This window comes from Telmatherina bonti (genome assembly GCF_933228915.1).
Source record: "Telmatherina bonti genome assembly, chromosome: 19".
NCBI lineage: Eukaryota > Metazoa > Chordata > Actinopteri > Atheriniformes > Telmatherinidae > Telmatherina > Telmatherina bonti.
This window is the reverse complement of record NC_136617.1, coordinates 4,838,000-4,855,460: the sequence shown is the minus strand read 5'-3', so window position 1 is coordinate 4,855,460 and position 17,461 is coordinate 4,838,000. Positions and strand designations below refer to the sequence as shown.

The 17,461-nt window shown below is 57.9% G+C and overlaps 1 protein-coding gene across 1 annotated transcript in view; it reads right to left on the bottom strand.

Annotated features, from left to right (window-relative positions):
* Window positions 1-17,461, bottom strand: part of myo1g (myosin IG) — a gene marked incomplete at its 3' end in the record, with an annotated part of 142,690 nt that overhangs the window by 56,998 nt on the left and 68,231 nt on the right. Inside the window, exons 5-8 of the mRNA XM_079258826.1 lie at window positions 12,589-12,684; window positions 1,109-1,225; window positions 830-1,036; window positions 74-219 (exon numbers count right to left, since the gene is read on the bottom strand). Of these exons, the coding sequence (XP_079114952.1) occupies window positions 74-219; window positions 830-1,036; window positions 1,109-1,225; window positions 12,589-12,684 (566 nt within the window). The remainder of the gene's footprint in view (window positions 1-73; window positions 220-829; window positions 1,037-1,108; window positions 1,226-12,588; window positions 12,685-17,461) is intronic.

The window sequence follows — 17,461 nt, the reverse complement described above, 5'->3', positions numbered from 1 at the left end:
AACACAGCAACAGACGGTTGAGCAACATCAGGATCAACAGTAAACGTTTATGGATAAAAATAAAAACACAAACCTGTTGTTGTCGAAGATCTCAAAGCCGTAAATATCCAGCACGCCGATGACTGTGTTTTTCCCGTGACGCACCGGGTCGTAGTCTTTCACTTCGATGATGGTGTTGATGCGGCTTACGATCCAAGCAAACAGCCTTTCGTACAGAGCCTGACGATGTTCCACACAGACATAAATAAACGTGTCGCAGTGATCGGACATGAAGTTCAGTCATGACAGTTACAACACGCGTTTAAACATGTAAAATAACTTTACACCTTCCATCTGGCAGGTTCATCTGTTCAAACAGCTTCCTGATCACAGAGATGCTCTGATGTGCACGGATCAGCTTGCACGTGCACGTTCTTTCCTCGTGGTTCCACAACGTGCAGTGTTTAAGTGTGTAAGGGACGTGTGTGTTTTTATATTAGATGTAGGAATGACAGTATCTATCCAGATGACCCAGCAGCAAAACACACCGTGTGTTTGTGAAACTCTGCTTACATGCAACAGGAAGCATCGAGACCCTGAATATTCATACTTCTGCATGTGTAGATGTATTTTATCTGAACATATCGTATTTGTTTAGATCTGAACACATTCATTAACAAAAGGAGCTCACAAAACCCAGTTTTAACTCTTCGTCTTCCATTTCCAGCTCTGCTCCGTCCAGTTTGAGGGTAAAGTTATTTCATTTGTTTTCATTTCTGATACTTTGGATTTAAACGTTTACATGAAGCCAAACTGTAAAGATTCAGACTAGAAACCACCGCTCCGCCACCTTAGCAAAGGCGTCCCGTCCGAAGGTGGCGTCCTGCTCCGAGTGTCCCTTCTCGATGACGTCTCCGCCGCCGGTGGCGACCGTCCGGAACAGCAGACTCTTGCTGACGCCGTCTGCATCCGTGTCTGTCAGCTGGGAGATGTGGTGGACGGCATCCAGGCCTACGATCTGAACGCTCTCGCCGTCGCTCTCAAACTGAATGTTTCCCTGAAAAACGGAGAAACCATGTAAAGCTTGGCTCCGCCTACCGAAGGAAGTAGAAAATAAAACTAGAAGCACCAGAAGCAGAATGGAGGCCAGGATCCGATAAATGGAGCTGATCTCCTCTGATGAGAAGCCGATGACCTCCAGAGCGTTCATCACGGCTTTGTGGCTCGAACGATCGTTGTTCGACGTCTGGAGGCAGAAAAAGAAAAATTCTCATTTAGTTTTTTATTCCAACATTTTCTGCTCTGACATCTTTAAACTTTGAAGGATAAAAATACAAGACATGAAAAATGTGTCTGAGGCGACAACGCCGAGGGGACAACGCCGAGGGGACAACGCCGAGGGGACAGCGCCGAGGGGACAACGCCGTGGCGACAACGCCGAGGGGACAACGCCGAGGGGACAACGCCGAGGGGACAATGCCGTGGCGACAACGCCGAGGGGACAACGCCGAGGGGACAACGCCGAGGGGACAACGCCGAGGGGACAATGCCGTGGCGACAACGCCGAGGGGACAGCGCCGAGGGGACAACGCCGTGGCGACAACGCCGAGGGGACAACGCCGAGGGGACAACGCCGAGGGGACAATGCCGTGGCGACAACGCCGAGGGGACAACGCCGAGGGGACAATGCCGTGGCGACAACGCCGAGGGGACAACGCCGAGGGGACAGCGCCGAGGGGACAACGCCGAGGGGACAATGCCGTGGCGACAACGCCGAGGGGACAACGCCGAGGGGACAACGCCGAGGGGACAATGCCGTGGCGACAACGCCGAGGGGACAGCGCCGAGGGGACAACGCCGAGGGGACAACGCCGAGGGGACAGCGCCGAGGGGACAACGCCGAGGGGACAACGCCGAGGCGACAACGCCGAGGGGACAACGCCGAGGCGACAACGCCGTGGCGACAACGCCGAGGGGACAACGCCGAGGCGACAACGCCGAGGGGACAACGCCGAGGGGACAACGCCGAGGGGACAGCGCCGAGGGGACAACGCCGTGGCGACAACGCCGAGGGGACAACGCCGAGGGGACAACGCCGTGGCGACAACGCCGAGGGGACAATGCCGTGGCGACAACGCCGAGGGGACAACGCCGAGGGGACAGCGCCGAGGGGACAGCGCCGAGGGGACAACGCCGAGGGGACAATGCCGTGGCGACAACGCCGAGGGGACAACGCCGAGGCGACAACGCCGAGGGGACAACGCCGAGGGGACAGCGCCGAGGGGACAACGCCGTGGCGACAACGCCGAGGGGACAATGCCGTGGCGACAACGCCGAGGGGACAATGCCGAGGCGACAACGCCGAGGGGACAACGCCGAGGGGACAGCGCCGAGGGGACAACGCCGTGGCGACAACGCCGAGGGGACAACGCCGAGGGGACAACGCCGTGGCGACAACGCCGAGGGGACAACGCCGTGGCGACAACGCCGAGGGGACAGCGCCGAGGGGACAACGCCGTGGCGACAACGCCGAGGGGACAACGCCGAGGGGACAACGCCGTGGCGACAACGCCTTGGCGACAACGCCGTGGCGACAACGCCGAGGGGACAATGCCGTGGCGACAACGCCGAGGGGACAACGCCGAGGGGACAATGCCGTGGCGACAACGCCGTGGCGACAACGCCGAGGGGACAACGCCGAGGCGACAACGCCGAGGGGACAACGCCGAGGGGACAACGCGAGGGGACAACGCCGAGGGGACAATGCCGTGGCGACAACGCCGTGGCGACAACGCCGAGGGGACAACGCCGAGGGGACAACGCCGAGGGGACAACGCCGAGGCGACAACGCCGAGGGGACAACGCCGAGGCGACAATGCCGTGGCGACAACGCCGAGGGGACAACGCCGAGGGGACAATGCCGTGGCGACAACGCCGTGGCGACAACGCCGTGGCGACAACGCCGAGGGGACAACGCCGAGGGGACAACGCCGAGGCGACAACGCCGAGGGGACAACGCCGAGGGGACAACGCCGAGGGGACAACGCCGAGGCGACAACGCCGAGGGGACAACGCGAGGGGACAACGCCGAGGGGACAACGCCGAGGCGACAACGCCGAGGCGACAACGCCGAGGGGACAACGCCGAGGGGACAGCGCCGAGGGGACAACGCCGTGGCGACAACGCCGAGGGGACAACGCCGAGGGGACAATGCCGTGGCGACAACGCCGTGGCGACAACGCCGAGGGGACAATGCCGTGGCGACAACGCCGAGGGGACAACGCCGAGGGGACAATGCCGTGGCGACAACGCCGTGGCGACAACGCCGTGGCGACAACGCCGAGGGGACAACGCCGAGGGGACAACGCCGAGGCGACAACGCCGAGGGGACAACGCCGTGGCGACAACGCCGAGGGGACAACGCCGAGGGGACAACGCCGAGGGGACAACGCCGAGGGGACAACGCCGAGGCGACAACGCCGAGGGGACAACGCCGAGGGGACAACGCCGAGGGGACAACGCCGAGGGGACAACGCCGAGGCGACAACGCCGAGGGGACAACGCCGAGGGGACAACGCCGAGGCGACAACGCCGAGGGGACAACGCCGAGGGGACAACGCCGAGGGGACAACGCCGTGGCGACAACGCCGAGGGGACAACGCCGAGGCGACAACGCCGAGGGGACAACGCCGAGGGGACAACGCGAGGGGACAACGCCGAGGCGACAACGCCGAGGGGACAACGCCGAGGGGACAACGCCGTGGCGACAACGCCGAGGGGACAACGCCGAGGGGACAACGCCGTGGCGACAACGCCGAGGGGACAACGCCGAGGCGACAACGCCGAGGGGACAACGCCGAGGGGACAACGCCGAGGGGACAACGCCGTGGCGACAACGCCGAGGGGACAACGCCGAGGCGACAACGCCGAGGGGACAACGCCGAGGGGACAACGCGAGGGGACAACGCCGAGGCGACAACGCCGAGGGGACAACGCCGAGGGGACAACGCCGTGGCGACAACGCCGAGGGGACAACGCCGAGGGGACAACGCCGTGGCGACAACGCCGAGGGGACAACGCCGAGGCGACAACGCCGAGGGGACAACGCCGTGGGGACAACGCCGAGGCGACAACGCCGAGGGGACAACGCCGAGGGGACAACGCGAGGGGACAACGCCGAGGCGACAACGCCGAGGGGACAACGCCGAGGCGACAACGCCGAGGGGACAACGCCGAGGGGACAACGCCGTGGCGACAACGCCGAGGGGACAACGCCGAGGGGACAACGCCGTGGCGACAACGCCGAGGGGACAACGCCGAGGCGACAACGCCGAGGGGACAACGCCGTGGGGACAACGCCGAGGCGACAACGCCGAGGGGACAACGCCGAGGGGACAACGCGAGGGGACAACGCCGAGGCGACAACGCCGAGGGGACAACGCCGAGGCGACAACGCCGAGGGGACAACGCGAGGGGACAACGCCGAGGGGACAACGCCGAGGCGACAACGCGAGGGGACAACGCCGAGGGGACAACGCCGAGGCGACAACGCCGAGGGGACAACGCGAGGGGACAACGCCGAGGCGACAACGCCGTGGGGACAACGCCGAGGTGACAACGCCGAGGGGACAACGCCGAGGCGACAACGCCGAGGGGACAACGCGAGGGGACAACGCCGAGGCGACAACGCCGAGGGGACAACGCCGAGGGGACAACGCCGAGGGGACAACATCGGCAGGCAGACCCAACCAAGGCCCCGACGACCACCGCCCCCCACAGATGCAGCCGACCCAGCACCCACCATAGCCAGCAGCGCCTTCCCCCAGTAAAGCCAGCCGAGGCCCAGGTCTACCGGACTGCACCCCCCTTCATAAACCCCCCCTTGGCAAAACCCCAGAAATAGGGGTGTGAGAGGACCCCGTCGCCCCTGCCTCCTCCCCCGCTAGTAAATGATTGCGAACTGTAAGTTAATTGCAATTTAAATTGAGGTGGGGGGGTAACCACACTGTGTCTGGAGAGGAACCCCCTAAGAAGCCCCGCCCCCCGTACACTGCATGACCCGCCCCCCCCAAAACGTGTCCATGAGTGGTCAGTATTTTTCTGTTGTGGTGACTAAATGTGATTAAAACTGGGAGTTGGGCCGATACCGGGTGCAGCGATCAAGACCCCCCAGCACACCGTGCCCACCTCCCACCGCCCTGCCTGTGTGTGATGGTGAGCAGGGAAGGAGGGGGTCCGGCGTTTATGTCCAGAGGGAAGTGAGTTTTTTACTCCAGAAAATGAGCCGCCAGCGGCGCCAGGCCACACAACGTCCACGCACAGACCCCCCCGTCCACGCACAGACCCCCCCGTCCACGCAGACCCCCACGTCCACGCACAGACCCCCACGTCCACGCACAGACCCCCACGTCCACGCACAGACCCCCCCGTCCACGCACAGACCCCCACGTCCACGCACAGACCCCCACGTCCACGCACAGACCCCCACGTCCACGCAGACCCCCCCGTCCACGCACAGACCCCCCCGTCCACGCACAGACCCCCCCGTCCACGCACAGACCCCCATGTCCACGCACAGACCCCCCCGTCCACGCAGACCCCCCCGTCCACGCACAGACCCCCCCGTCCACGCACAGACCCCCCCGTCCACGCACAGACCCCCCCGTCCACGCACAGACCCCCATGTCCACGCACAGACCCCCATGTCCACGCACAGACCCCCATGTCCACGCACAGACCCCCACGTCCACGCAGACCCCCACGTCCACGCACAGACCCCCATGTCCACGCACAGACCCCCACGTCCACGCACAGACCCCCATGTCCACGCACAGACCCCCACGTCCACGCACAGACCCCCACGTCCACGCAGACCCCCACGTCCACGCACAGACCCCCACGTCCACGCACAGACCCCCACGTCCACACAGACCCCCATGTCCACGCACAGACCCCCATGTCCACGCACAGACCCCCACGTCCACGCACAGACCCCCACGTCCACGCAGACCCCCACGTCCACGCACAGACCCCCACGTCCACGCACAGACCCCCACGTCCACACAGACCCCCACGTCCACGCACAGACCCCCACGTCCACACAGACCCCCACGTCCACGCACAGACCCCCACGTCCACACAGACCCCCACGTCCACACAGACCCCCACGTCCACGCACAGACCCCCACGTCCACGCACAGACCCCCATGTCCACGCACAGACCCCCACGTCCACGCAGACCCCCCCGTCCACGCAGACCCCCCCGTCCACGCAGACCCCCACGTCCACGCACAGACCCCCACGTCCACGCACAGACCCCCACGTCCACGCACAGACCCCCCCGTCCACGCACAGACCCCCCCGTCCACGCACAGACCCCCACGTCCACGCACAGACCCCCCCGTCCACGCAGACCCCCCCGTCCACGCACAGACCCCCCCGTCCACGCAGACCCCCACGTCCACGCACAGACCCCCATGTCCACGCACAGACCCCCCCGTCCACGCACAGACCCCCCCGTCCACGCAGACCCCCCCGTCCACGCACAGACCCCCCCGTCCACGCACAGACCCCCCCGTCCACGCAGACCCCCCCGTCCACGCACAGACCCCCATGTCCACGCACAGACCCCCATGTCCACGCACAGACCCCCACGTCCACGCACAGACCCCCACGTCCACGCAGACCCCCACGTCCACGCACAGACCCCCACGTCCACGCACAGACCCCCACGTCCACACAGACCCCCACGTCCACGCACAGACCCCCACGTCCACACAGACCCCCACGTCCACGCACAGACCCCCACGTCCACACAGACCCCCACGTCCACGCACAGACCCCCACGTCCACGCACAGACCCCCACGTCCACGCACAGACCCCCATGTCCACGCACAGACCCCCACGTCCACGCAGACCCCCACGTCCACGCAGACCCCCACGTCCACGCACAGACCCCCCCGTCCACGCACAGACCCCCCCGTCCACGCACAGACCCCCACGTCCACGCACAGACCCCCACGTCCACGCAGACCCCCATGTCCACACACAGACCCCCCCGTCCACGCACAGACCCCCACGTCCACGCACAGACCCCCACGTCCACACAGACCCCCACGTCCACACAAACCCCCACATCCACACAAACCCCCACGTCCACACAGACCCCCACGTCCACGCAGACCCCTACTTCCACGCAGACCCCCACGTCCACACAGACCCCCACGTCCACACAAAACCCCACGTCCACGCAGACCCCCATGTCCACACAGACCCCCACGTCCACACAGACCCCCATGTCCACACAGACCCCCACGTCCACACAAACCCCCACGTCCACACAAACCCCCACGTCCACACAAACCCCCACGTCCACACAGACCCCCACGTCCACACAGACCCCTACTTCCACGCAGACCCCCACGTCCACACAGACCCCCAAGTCCACACAAAACCCCACGTCCACGCAGACCCCCATGTCCACACAGACCCCCATGTCCACACAAACCCCCACGTCCACACAAACCCCCACGTCCACACAGACCCCCACGTCCACACAGACCCCTACTTCCACGCAGACCCCTACTTCCACACAAACCCCCACGTCCACACAGACCCCCACGTCCACACAGACCCCCATGTCCACACAGACCCCCATGTCCACACAAACCCCCACGTCCACACAAACCCCCACGTCCACACAGACCCCCACGTCCACACAGACCCCTACTTCCACGCAGACCCCTACTTCCACACAAACCCCCACGTCCACACAGACCCCCACGTCCACACAGACCCCCACGTCCACACAAACCCCCACGTCCACACAGACCCCCAAGTCCACGCAGACCCCCAAGTCCACGCAGACCCCTACGTCCACACAGACCCCCACGTCCACACAGACCCCCACGTCCACACAGACCCCCACGTCCACACAAACCCCCACGTCCACACAGACCCCTACGTCCACACAGACCCCCACGTCCACACAAACCCCCACGTCCACACAGACCCCCACGTCCACACAAACCCCCACGTCCACACAGACCCCCACGTCCACACAGACCCCCACGTCCACACAGACCCCCAAGTCCACGCAGACCCCTACGTCCACACAAACCCCCACGTCCACACAGACCCCCAAGTCCACGCAGACCCCTACGTCCACACAGACCCCCACGTCCACACAGACCCCCACGTCCACACAGACCCCCACGTCCACACAAACCCCCACGTCCACACAGACCCCCACGTCCACACAAACCCCCACGTCCACACAGACCCCTACGTCCACACAGACCCCCACGTCCACACAGACCCCTACTTCCACACAGACCCCCAAGTCCACACAGACCCCCACGTCCACACAGACCCCCACTTCCACACAGACCCCCACGTCCACGCAGACCCCTACGTCCACGCAGACCCCCAAGTCCACACAGACCCCCACGTCCACACAAACCCCCACGTCCACACAGACCCCCACGTCCACACAAACCCCCACGTCCACACAGACCCCCACGTCCACACAAACCCCCACGTCCACACAGACCCCCACGTCCACACAGACCCCCACGTCCACACAGACCCCCAAGTCCACACAGACCCCTACGTCCACACAGACCCCCAAGTCCACACAAACCCCCACGTCCACACAAACCCCCACGTCCACACAGACCCCCACGTCCACACAAACCCCCACGTCCACACAGACCCCCAAGTCCACACAGACCCCCAAGTCCACACAGACCCCCACGTCCACACAAACCCCCACGTCCACACAAACCCCCACGTCCACACAAACCCCCAAGTCCACACAGACCCCTACTTCCACACAGACCCCTACGTCCACACAGACCCCCAAGTCCACACAAACCCCCACGTCCACACAAACCCCCACGTCCACACAGACCCCCACGTCCACACAAACCCCCACGTCCACACAGACCCCCACGTCCACACAAACCCCCACGTCCACACAGACCCCCACGTCCACACAGACCCCCACGTCCACACAAACCCCTACGTCCACGCAGACCCCCACGTCCACACAAACCCCCACGTCCACACAGACCCCCACGTCCACACAAACCCCCACGTCCACACAGACCCCCACGTCCACACAAACCCCCACGTCCACACAAACCCCCACGTCCACACAAACCCCCACGTCCACACAGACCCCCACGTCCACACAGACCCCCACGTCCACACAGACCCCCACGTCCACACAAACCCCCACGTCCACACAAACCTCCACGTCCACACAGACCCCCACGTCCACACAGACCCCCACGTCCACACAAACCCCCACGTCCACACAGACCCCTACGTCCACGCAGACCCCTACGTCCACGCAGACCCCCAAGTCCACACAGACCCCTACTTCCACACAGACCCCCACGTCCACGCAGACCCCTACGTCCACACAGACCCCCAAGTCCACACAAACCCCCACGTCCACACAGACCCCCACGTCCACACAGACCCCCACGTCCACACAAACCCCCACGTCCACACAAACCCCCACGTCCACACAGACCCCCACGTCCACACAAACCCCCACGTCCACGCAGACCCCCACGTCCACGCAGACCCCCAAGTCCACACAGACCCCCACGTCCACACAAACCCCCACGTCCACACAGACCCCTACTTCCACGCAGACCCCTACTTCCACGCAGACCCCCACGTCCACACAGACCCCTACTTCCACGCAGACCCCCACGTCCACACAAACCCCCACGTCCACACAGACCCCCACGTCCACACAGACCCCTACTTCCACGCAGACCCCCACGTCCACACAAACCCCCACGTCCACACAAACCCCCACGTCCACACAGACCCCCACATCCACACAAACCCCCACGTCCACACAGACCCCCACGTCCACACAGACCCCCACGTCCACACAAACCCCCACGTCCACGCAGACCCCCACGTCCACGCAGACCCCCACGTCCACACAAACCCCCACGTCCACACAAACCCCCACGTCCACGCAGACCCCCACGTCCACACAGACCCCCACGTCCACACAAACCCCCACGTCCACACAGACCCCCACGTCCACACAAACCCCCACGTCCACACAGACCCCTACGTCCACGCAGACCCCCATGTCCACCCTGAACCACTCCCTTGGTCCCGGGGCCACAACCAAGCACCAGGGCACGGCCCGCCCACCACAGAAGCAGCAAATCCAGACCAGCCCACCCAGCGCAGGCCGACCCTCCCCCCCGAGAGATGGGGGACAGCGTGTGTGTGTGTGTGTTTGTGTGTTTGTGTGTTTGTGTGTGTGTGTACATGGCTATACATGTTAGGGGTGCAACGAATTGCTAAACTCCTGATATAAAATACGATACGAACTGAAGACTGAAGAAAACCTCCTGATGAAGATGAGAAGGGACGACAGCAGTGGGACTGACTGCTCTGCAGGAACCAGACTTTCAGTACAAAGTTCTTCTAAATCCCAGAAATGTGACTAAAACCTTAAACCTCTCGCTTCACGCAGCAAACCCAAGCCGAAGAGATAAAAACATGTCCGTGTTTTCCTGGCGGCTGCCTGAAGGCCTCAGAGCAGACAGGAATCAAACACTCCTGAATGAGTCCGTCTTCCTGGTACTGCGTCCCGCTTACTGGTACCAGTACTGGACTGGGCTGGGAAGGCGTCAACATTTGTCACTCCGGCTTTTCCTGGATTATGGACTGAACCGAGTATGAGGAGGTGTAAGAGTTGTGTTCAGGATTGTTCTGTTTGTTTGGACATGTATTCTACCTGATGTTAGCGGAGGGGGAAGCTGCTGGGAGGGTTATCTGGGGTTACTGGGGAAGGTTTTATGTTCAGTGTGCTTACCAGGAAAATGGTAGTTTGTTTTGGTTTTTTTTGATCTGTTAGCGAGACGGAGAACGATGCAGCAGGATGCATGCTGGACAACTTTTGGTAGATTTAGACTCAGTTATGTTTGCTCAGTAAAGATAATTGTTGAGTTGTTCCAGATTTAGTTGTTTTGGGTCCAACATGCACCATTGTTTAATAAATGCTGGTGTTGTTGGAGGACTTCTACCTGCTGCCATCTGATAACCATGACGCGACCTACAACATCGGAACACTGCCGACTTGCACAACAAGCGTCTCTTCTGTTTTCAGAGGAAGTCAGAGCTGCTACGGCAGGGCCAGAGGGTCAAACTCAGAGAGCTGATGCTGCTGTTCCTGAAACTCTTATTTCCACTTTATTTAGTCAAACTTTGGATTTTACTTCATCCATTTTTATTCCATTACACCCCCAGTACAGGCACATGCTGTATGTTTCTCTTCTTAACCGCTCAGTCTAGGTAAAGGTGGCGGGCATCTGGAGTCAATCCCAGCAATCACTGGGAGGGACTGGTACACCTGGACTGGTCACCAGTCCATCACAGCAACCACTCACTGTGGGAACTTACAGTGATCACCGTACCCAACATCATGTCTTTGTACAGTGGAGGAAGGCGAAGAACCCAGAGAGAACCCAGAGAGAACTCAGCAAGAACCCACAGAGAATCCACAGAGAACTCGGAGAGAACCCTCAGAGAACCCACAGAGAACTCGGAGAGAACCCTCAGAGAACCCACAGAGAAGCCACAGAGAACTCTGAGAGAACCCTCAGAGAACCCACAGAGAACTCGGAGAGAACCCTCAGAGAACCCACAGAGAAGCCACAGAGAACTCTGAGAGAACCCTCAGAGAACCCACAGAGAACTCGGAGAGAACCCTCAGAGAACCCACAGAGAACTCGGAGAGAACCCTCAGAGAACCCACAGAGAACTCGGAGAGAACCCCCAGAGAACTCGGAGAGAACCCACAGAGAACCCACAGAGAACTCGGAGAGAACCCCCAGAGAACTCGGAGAGAACCCACAGAGAACCCACAGAGAACTCGGAGAGAACCCACAGAGAACCCACAGAGAACTCGGAGAGAACCCTCAGAGAACCCACAGAGAACTCGGAGAGAACCCTCAGAGAACCCACAGAGAACTCGGAGAGAACCCTCAGAGAACCCACAGAGAACTCGGAGAGAACCCCCAGAGAACTCGGAGAGAACCCTCAGAGAACCCACAGAGAACTCGGAGAGAACCCCCAGAGAACTCGGAGAGAACCCACAGAGAACCCACAGAGAACTCGGAGAGAACCCACAGAGAACCCACAGAGAACTCGGAGAGAACCCACAGAGAACTCGGAGAGAACCCACAGAGAACCCACAGAGAACTCGGAGAGAACCCTCAGAGAACTCGGAGAGAACCCACAGAGAACTCAGAGAGAACCCACAGAGAACCACGCACACATGGGGAGAACATGTAAAGCTGGCACAGAGAGACCACCGTTTGACCCCCCCAGCCGAGGCCCAAACCATGTCTGTGTCTCGACTTATATAATTTATATAATTATATAATTAATTTTCTTTCATTATGACGGCTGGCTGGACCGGACTGGAAAGGAGAGGAAGGAAAGGGTGGTAAAAAGGAAGAAAAGGAGCTGCAACGGATCTTCAACAAACATCTGGACCTTCAGAGAAACGTGAAGCTTCTACAGCAGGAGGCGTCAGGAGGAGGAGAAGGGTAGAAACTCACGGTGGCTGCAGCTCCTTCTCTAGTATAGACATACAGCGCAGCGTCGCTCTGGAGGTGCAGAGACGTCAGCACCTCCTCAGAACCTCCACGGAGCAGCTGGGAAGCACAAGATCAGGATCATCGCTGGTTTCAGACCAGTTCTACAACCTGAACACTGGTTTCAGACCAGTTCTACAACCTGAACACTGGTTTCAGACCAGTTCTACAGCCTGAACACTGGTTTCAGACCAGTTCTACAGCCTGAACACTGGTTTCAGACCAGTTCTACAGCCTGAACACTGGTTTCAGACCAGTACTACAGACTGAACACTGGTTTCAGACCAGTTCTACAGCCTGAACACTGGTTTCAGAACAGTTCTACAGCCTGAACACTGGTTTCAGACCAGTTCTACAGACTGAACACTGGTTTCAGACCAGTTCTACAGCCTGAACACTGGTTTCAGACCAGTTCTACAGCCTGAACACTGGTTTCAGACCAGTTCTACAGCCTGAACACTGGTTTCAGACCAGTTCTACAGCCTGAACACTGGCTTCAGACCAGTTCTAAAGCCTGAACACTGGTTTCAGACCAGTTCTACAGCCTGAACACAGGTTTCAGACCAGTTCTATAACCTGAACACTGGTTTCAGACCAGTTCTACAGCCTGAACACTGGTTTCAGACCAGTTCTACAGCCTGAACACTGGTTCCAGACCAGTTCTACAACCTGAACACTGGTTTCAGACCAGTTCTACAGCCTGAACACTGGTTTCAGACCAGTTCTACAGCCTGAACACTGGTTTCAGACCAGTTCTACAGCCTGAACACTGGTTCTAGACCAGTTCTACAGCCTGAACACTGGCTTCAGACCAGTTCTACAGCCTGAACACTGGTTTCAGACCAGTTCTACAGCCTGAACACTGGTTTCAGACCAGTTCTATAACCTGAACACTGGTTTCAGACCAGTTCTACAGCCTGAACACTGGTTCTAGACCAGTTCTACAGTCTGAACACTGGTTCCAGACCAGTTCTACAGCCTGAACACTGGTTTCAGACCAGTTCTACAGCCTGAACACTGGTTTCAGACCAGTTCTATAGCCTGAACACTGGTTTCAGACCAGTTCTACAGCCTGAACACTGGTTTCAGACCAGTTCTACAGCCTGAACACTGGTTTCAGACCAGTTCTACAGCCTGAACACTGGTTTCAGACCAGTTCTACAGACTGAACACTGGTTTCAGACCAGTTCTACAGCCTGAACACTGGTTTCAGACCAGTTCTACAGCCTGAACACTGGTTTCAGACCAGTTCTACAGCCTGAACACTGGTTTCAGACCAGTTCTACAGCCTGAACACTGGTTTCAGACCAGTTCTACAGCCTGAACACTGGTTTCAGACCAGTTCTACAGCCTGAACACTGGTTTCAGACCAGTTCTACAGCCTGAACACTGGTTTCAGACCAGTTCTACAGCCTGAACACTGGTTTCAGACCAGTTCTACAGCCTGAACACTGGTTTCAGACCAGTTCTACAGCCTGAACACTGGTTTCAGACCAGTTCTACAGCCTGAACACTGGTTCCAGACCAGTTCTATAGCCTGAACACTGGTTTCAGACCAGTTCTACAGCCTGAACACTGGTTTCAGACCAGTTCTACAGCCTGAACACTGGTTTCAGACCAGTTCTACAGCCTGAACACTGGTTTCAGACCAGTTCTACAGTCTGAACACTGGTTCTAGACCAGTTCTACAGTCTGAACACTGGTTCCAGACCAGTTCTACAACCTGAACACTGGTTCCAGACCAGTTCCACAGCCTGAACACTGGTTTCAGACCAGTTATACAACCTGAACACTGGTTTCAGACCAGTTCTACAGCCTGAACACTGGTTTCAGACCAGTTCTACAGCCTGAACACTGGTTTCAGACCAGTTCTACAGCCTGAACACTGGTTCTAGACCAGTTCTACAACCTGAACACTGGTTCCATACCAGTTCTACAGCCTGAACACTGGTTCCAGACCAGTTCTACAGCCTGAACACTGGTTTCAGACCAGTTCTACAGCCTGAACACTGGTTCCAGACCAGTTCTACAACCTGAACACTGGTTTCAAACAAGTTCTACAGCCTGAACACTGGTTTCAGACCAGTTCTACAGCCTGAACACTGGTTTCAGACCAGTTCTACAGTCTGAACACTGGTTCTAGACCAGTTCTACAGTCTGAACACTGGTTCCGGACAAGTTCTACAACCTGAACACTGGTTTCAGACCAGTTCTACAGCCTGAACACTGGTTTCAGACCAGTTCTACAGTCTGAACACTGGTTCTAGACCAGTTCTACAGTCTGAACACTGGTTCCAGACCAGTTCTACAACCTGAACACTGGTTCCAGACCAGTTCTACAGCCTGAACACTGGTTTCATACCAGTTCTACAGCCTGAACACTGGTTTCAGACCAGTTCTATAGCCTGAACACTGGTTCCAGACCAGTTCTACAAACAGAACACTGGTTTCAGACCAGTTCTACAGCCTGAACACTGGTTTCAGACCAGTTCTACAGACTGAACACTGGTTTCAGACCAGTTCTACAGCCTGAACACTGGTTTCAGACCAGTTCTACAGTCTGAACACTGGTTCTAGACCAGTTCTACAGTCTGAACACTGGTTCCAGACCAGTTCTACAGCCTGAACACTGGTTTCAGACCAGTTCTACAGCCTGAACACTGGTTTCAGACCAGTTCTACAGACTGGTTTCAGACCAGTTCTACAACCTGAACACTGGTTTCAGACCAGTTCTACAGCCTGAACACGGTTTCAGACCAGTTCTACAGCCTGAACACGGTTTCAGACCAGTTCTACAGCCTGAACACTGGTTTCAGACCAGTTCTACAGCCTGAACACTGGTTTCAGACCAGTTCTACAGACTGGTTTCAGACCAGTTCTACAACCTGAACACTGGTTTCAGACCAGTTCTACAGCCTGAACACGGTTTCAGACCAGTTCTACAGCCTGAACACTGGTTTCAGACCAGTTCTACAGCCTGAACACGGTTTCAGACCAGTTCTACAGCCTGAACACTGGTTTCAGACCAGTTCTACAGCCTGAACACTGGTTTCAGACCAGTTCTACAGCCTGAACACTGGTTTCAGACCAGTTCTACAGCCTGAACACTGGTTTCAGACCAGTTTTACAGCCTGAACACTGGTTTCAGACCAGTTCTATAGCCTGAACACTGGTTTCAGACCAGTTCTACAGACTGAACACTGGTTTCAGACCAGTTCTACAGACTGAACACTGGTTTCAGACCAGTTCTACAGACTGAACACTGGTTTCAGACCAGTTCTACAGACTGAAAACTGGTTTCAGACCAGTTCTACAGCCTGAACACTGGTTTCAGACCAGTTCTACAACCTGAACACTGGTTCCAGACCAGTTCTACAACCTGAACACTGGTTCCAGACCAGTTCTACAGCCTGAACACTGGTTCCAGACCAGTTCTACAACCTGAACACTGGTTTCAGACCAGTTCTACAGCCTGAACACTGGTTTCAGACCAGTTCTACAGCCTGAACACTGGTTTCAGACCAGTTCTACAGCCTGAACACTGGTTTCAGACCAGTTCTACAGCCTGAACACTGGTTTCAGACCAGTTCTACAGCCTGAACACTGGTTCTAGACCAGTTCTACAACCTGAACACTGGTTTCAGACCAGTTCTACAGCCTGAACACTGGTTCCAGACAAGTTCTACAGCCTGAACACTGGTTTCAGACCAGTTCTACAGCCTGAACACTGGTTCCAGACCAGTTCTACAACCTGAACACTGGTTTCAGACCAGTTCTACAGCCTGAACACTGGTTTCAGACCAGTTCTACAGCCTGAACACTGGTTTCAGACCACTTCTACAGCCTGAACACTGGTTCTAGACCAGTTCTACAACCTGAACACTGGTTTCAGACCAGTTCTACAGCCTGAACACTGGTTCCAGACCAGTTCTACAGCCTGAACACTGGTTTAAGACCAGTTCTACAGCCTGAACACTGGTTCCAGACCAGTTCTACAACCTGAACACTGGTTTCAGACCAGTTCTACAGCCTGAACACTGGTTCCAGACCAGTTCTACAGCCTGAACACTGGTTTCAGACCAGTTCTACAGTCTGAACACTGGTTCTAGACCAGTTCTAAAGTCTGAACACTGGTTCCGGACAAGTTCTACAACCTGAACACTGGTTTCAGACCAGTTCTACAGCCTGAACACTGGTTTCAGACCAGTTCTACAGTCTGAACACTGGTTCTAGACCAGTTCTACAGTCTGAACACTGGTTCCAGACCAGTTCTACAACCTGAACACTGGTTCCAGACCAGTTCTACAGCCTGAACACTGGTTTCATACCAGTTCTACAGCCTGAACACTGGTTTCAGACCAGTTCTATAGCCTGAACACTGGTTCCAGACCAGTTCTACAACCTGAACACTGGTTTCAGACCAGTTCTACAGCCTGAACACTGGTTTCAGACCAGTTCTACAGCCTGAACACTGGTTTCAGAACAGTTCTACAGTCTGAACACTGGTTCTAGACCAGTTCTACAGTCTGAACACTGGTTCCAGACCAGTTCTATAGCCTGAACACTGGTTTCAGACCAGTTCTACAGCCTGAACACTGGTTTCAGACCAGTTCTACAGACTGGTTTCAGACCAGTTCTACAACCTGAACACTGGTTTCAGACCAGTTCTACAGCCTGAACACGGTTTCAGACCAGTTCTACAGCCTGAACACTGGTTTAAGACCAGTTCTACAGCCTGAACACTGGTTTCAGACCAGTTCTACAGACTGGTTTCAGAACAGTTCTACAACCTGAACACTGGTTTCAGACCAGTTCTACAGCCTGAACACGGTTTCAG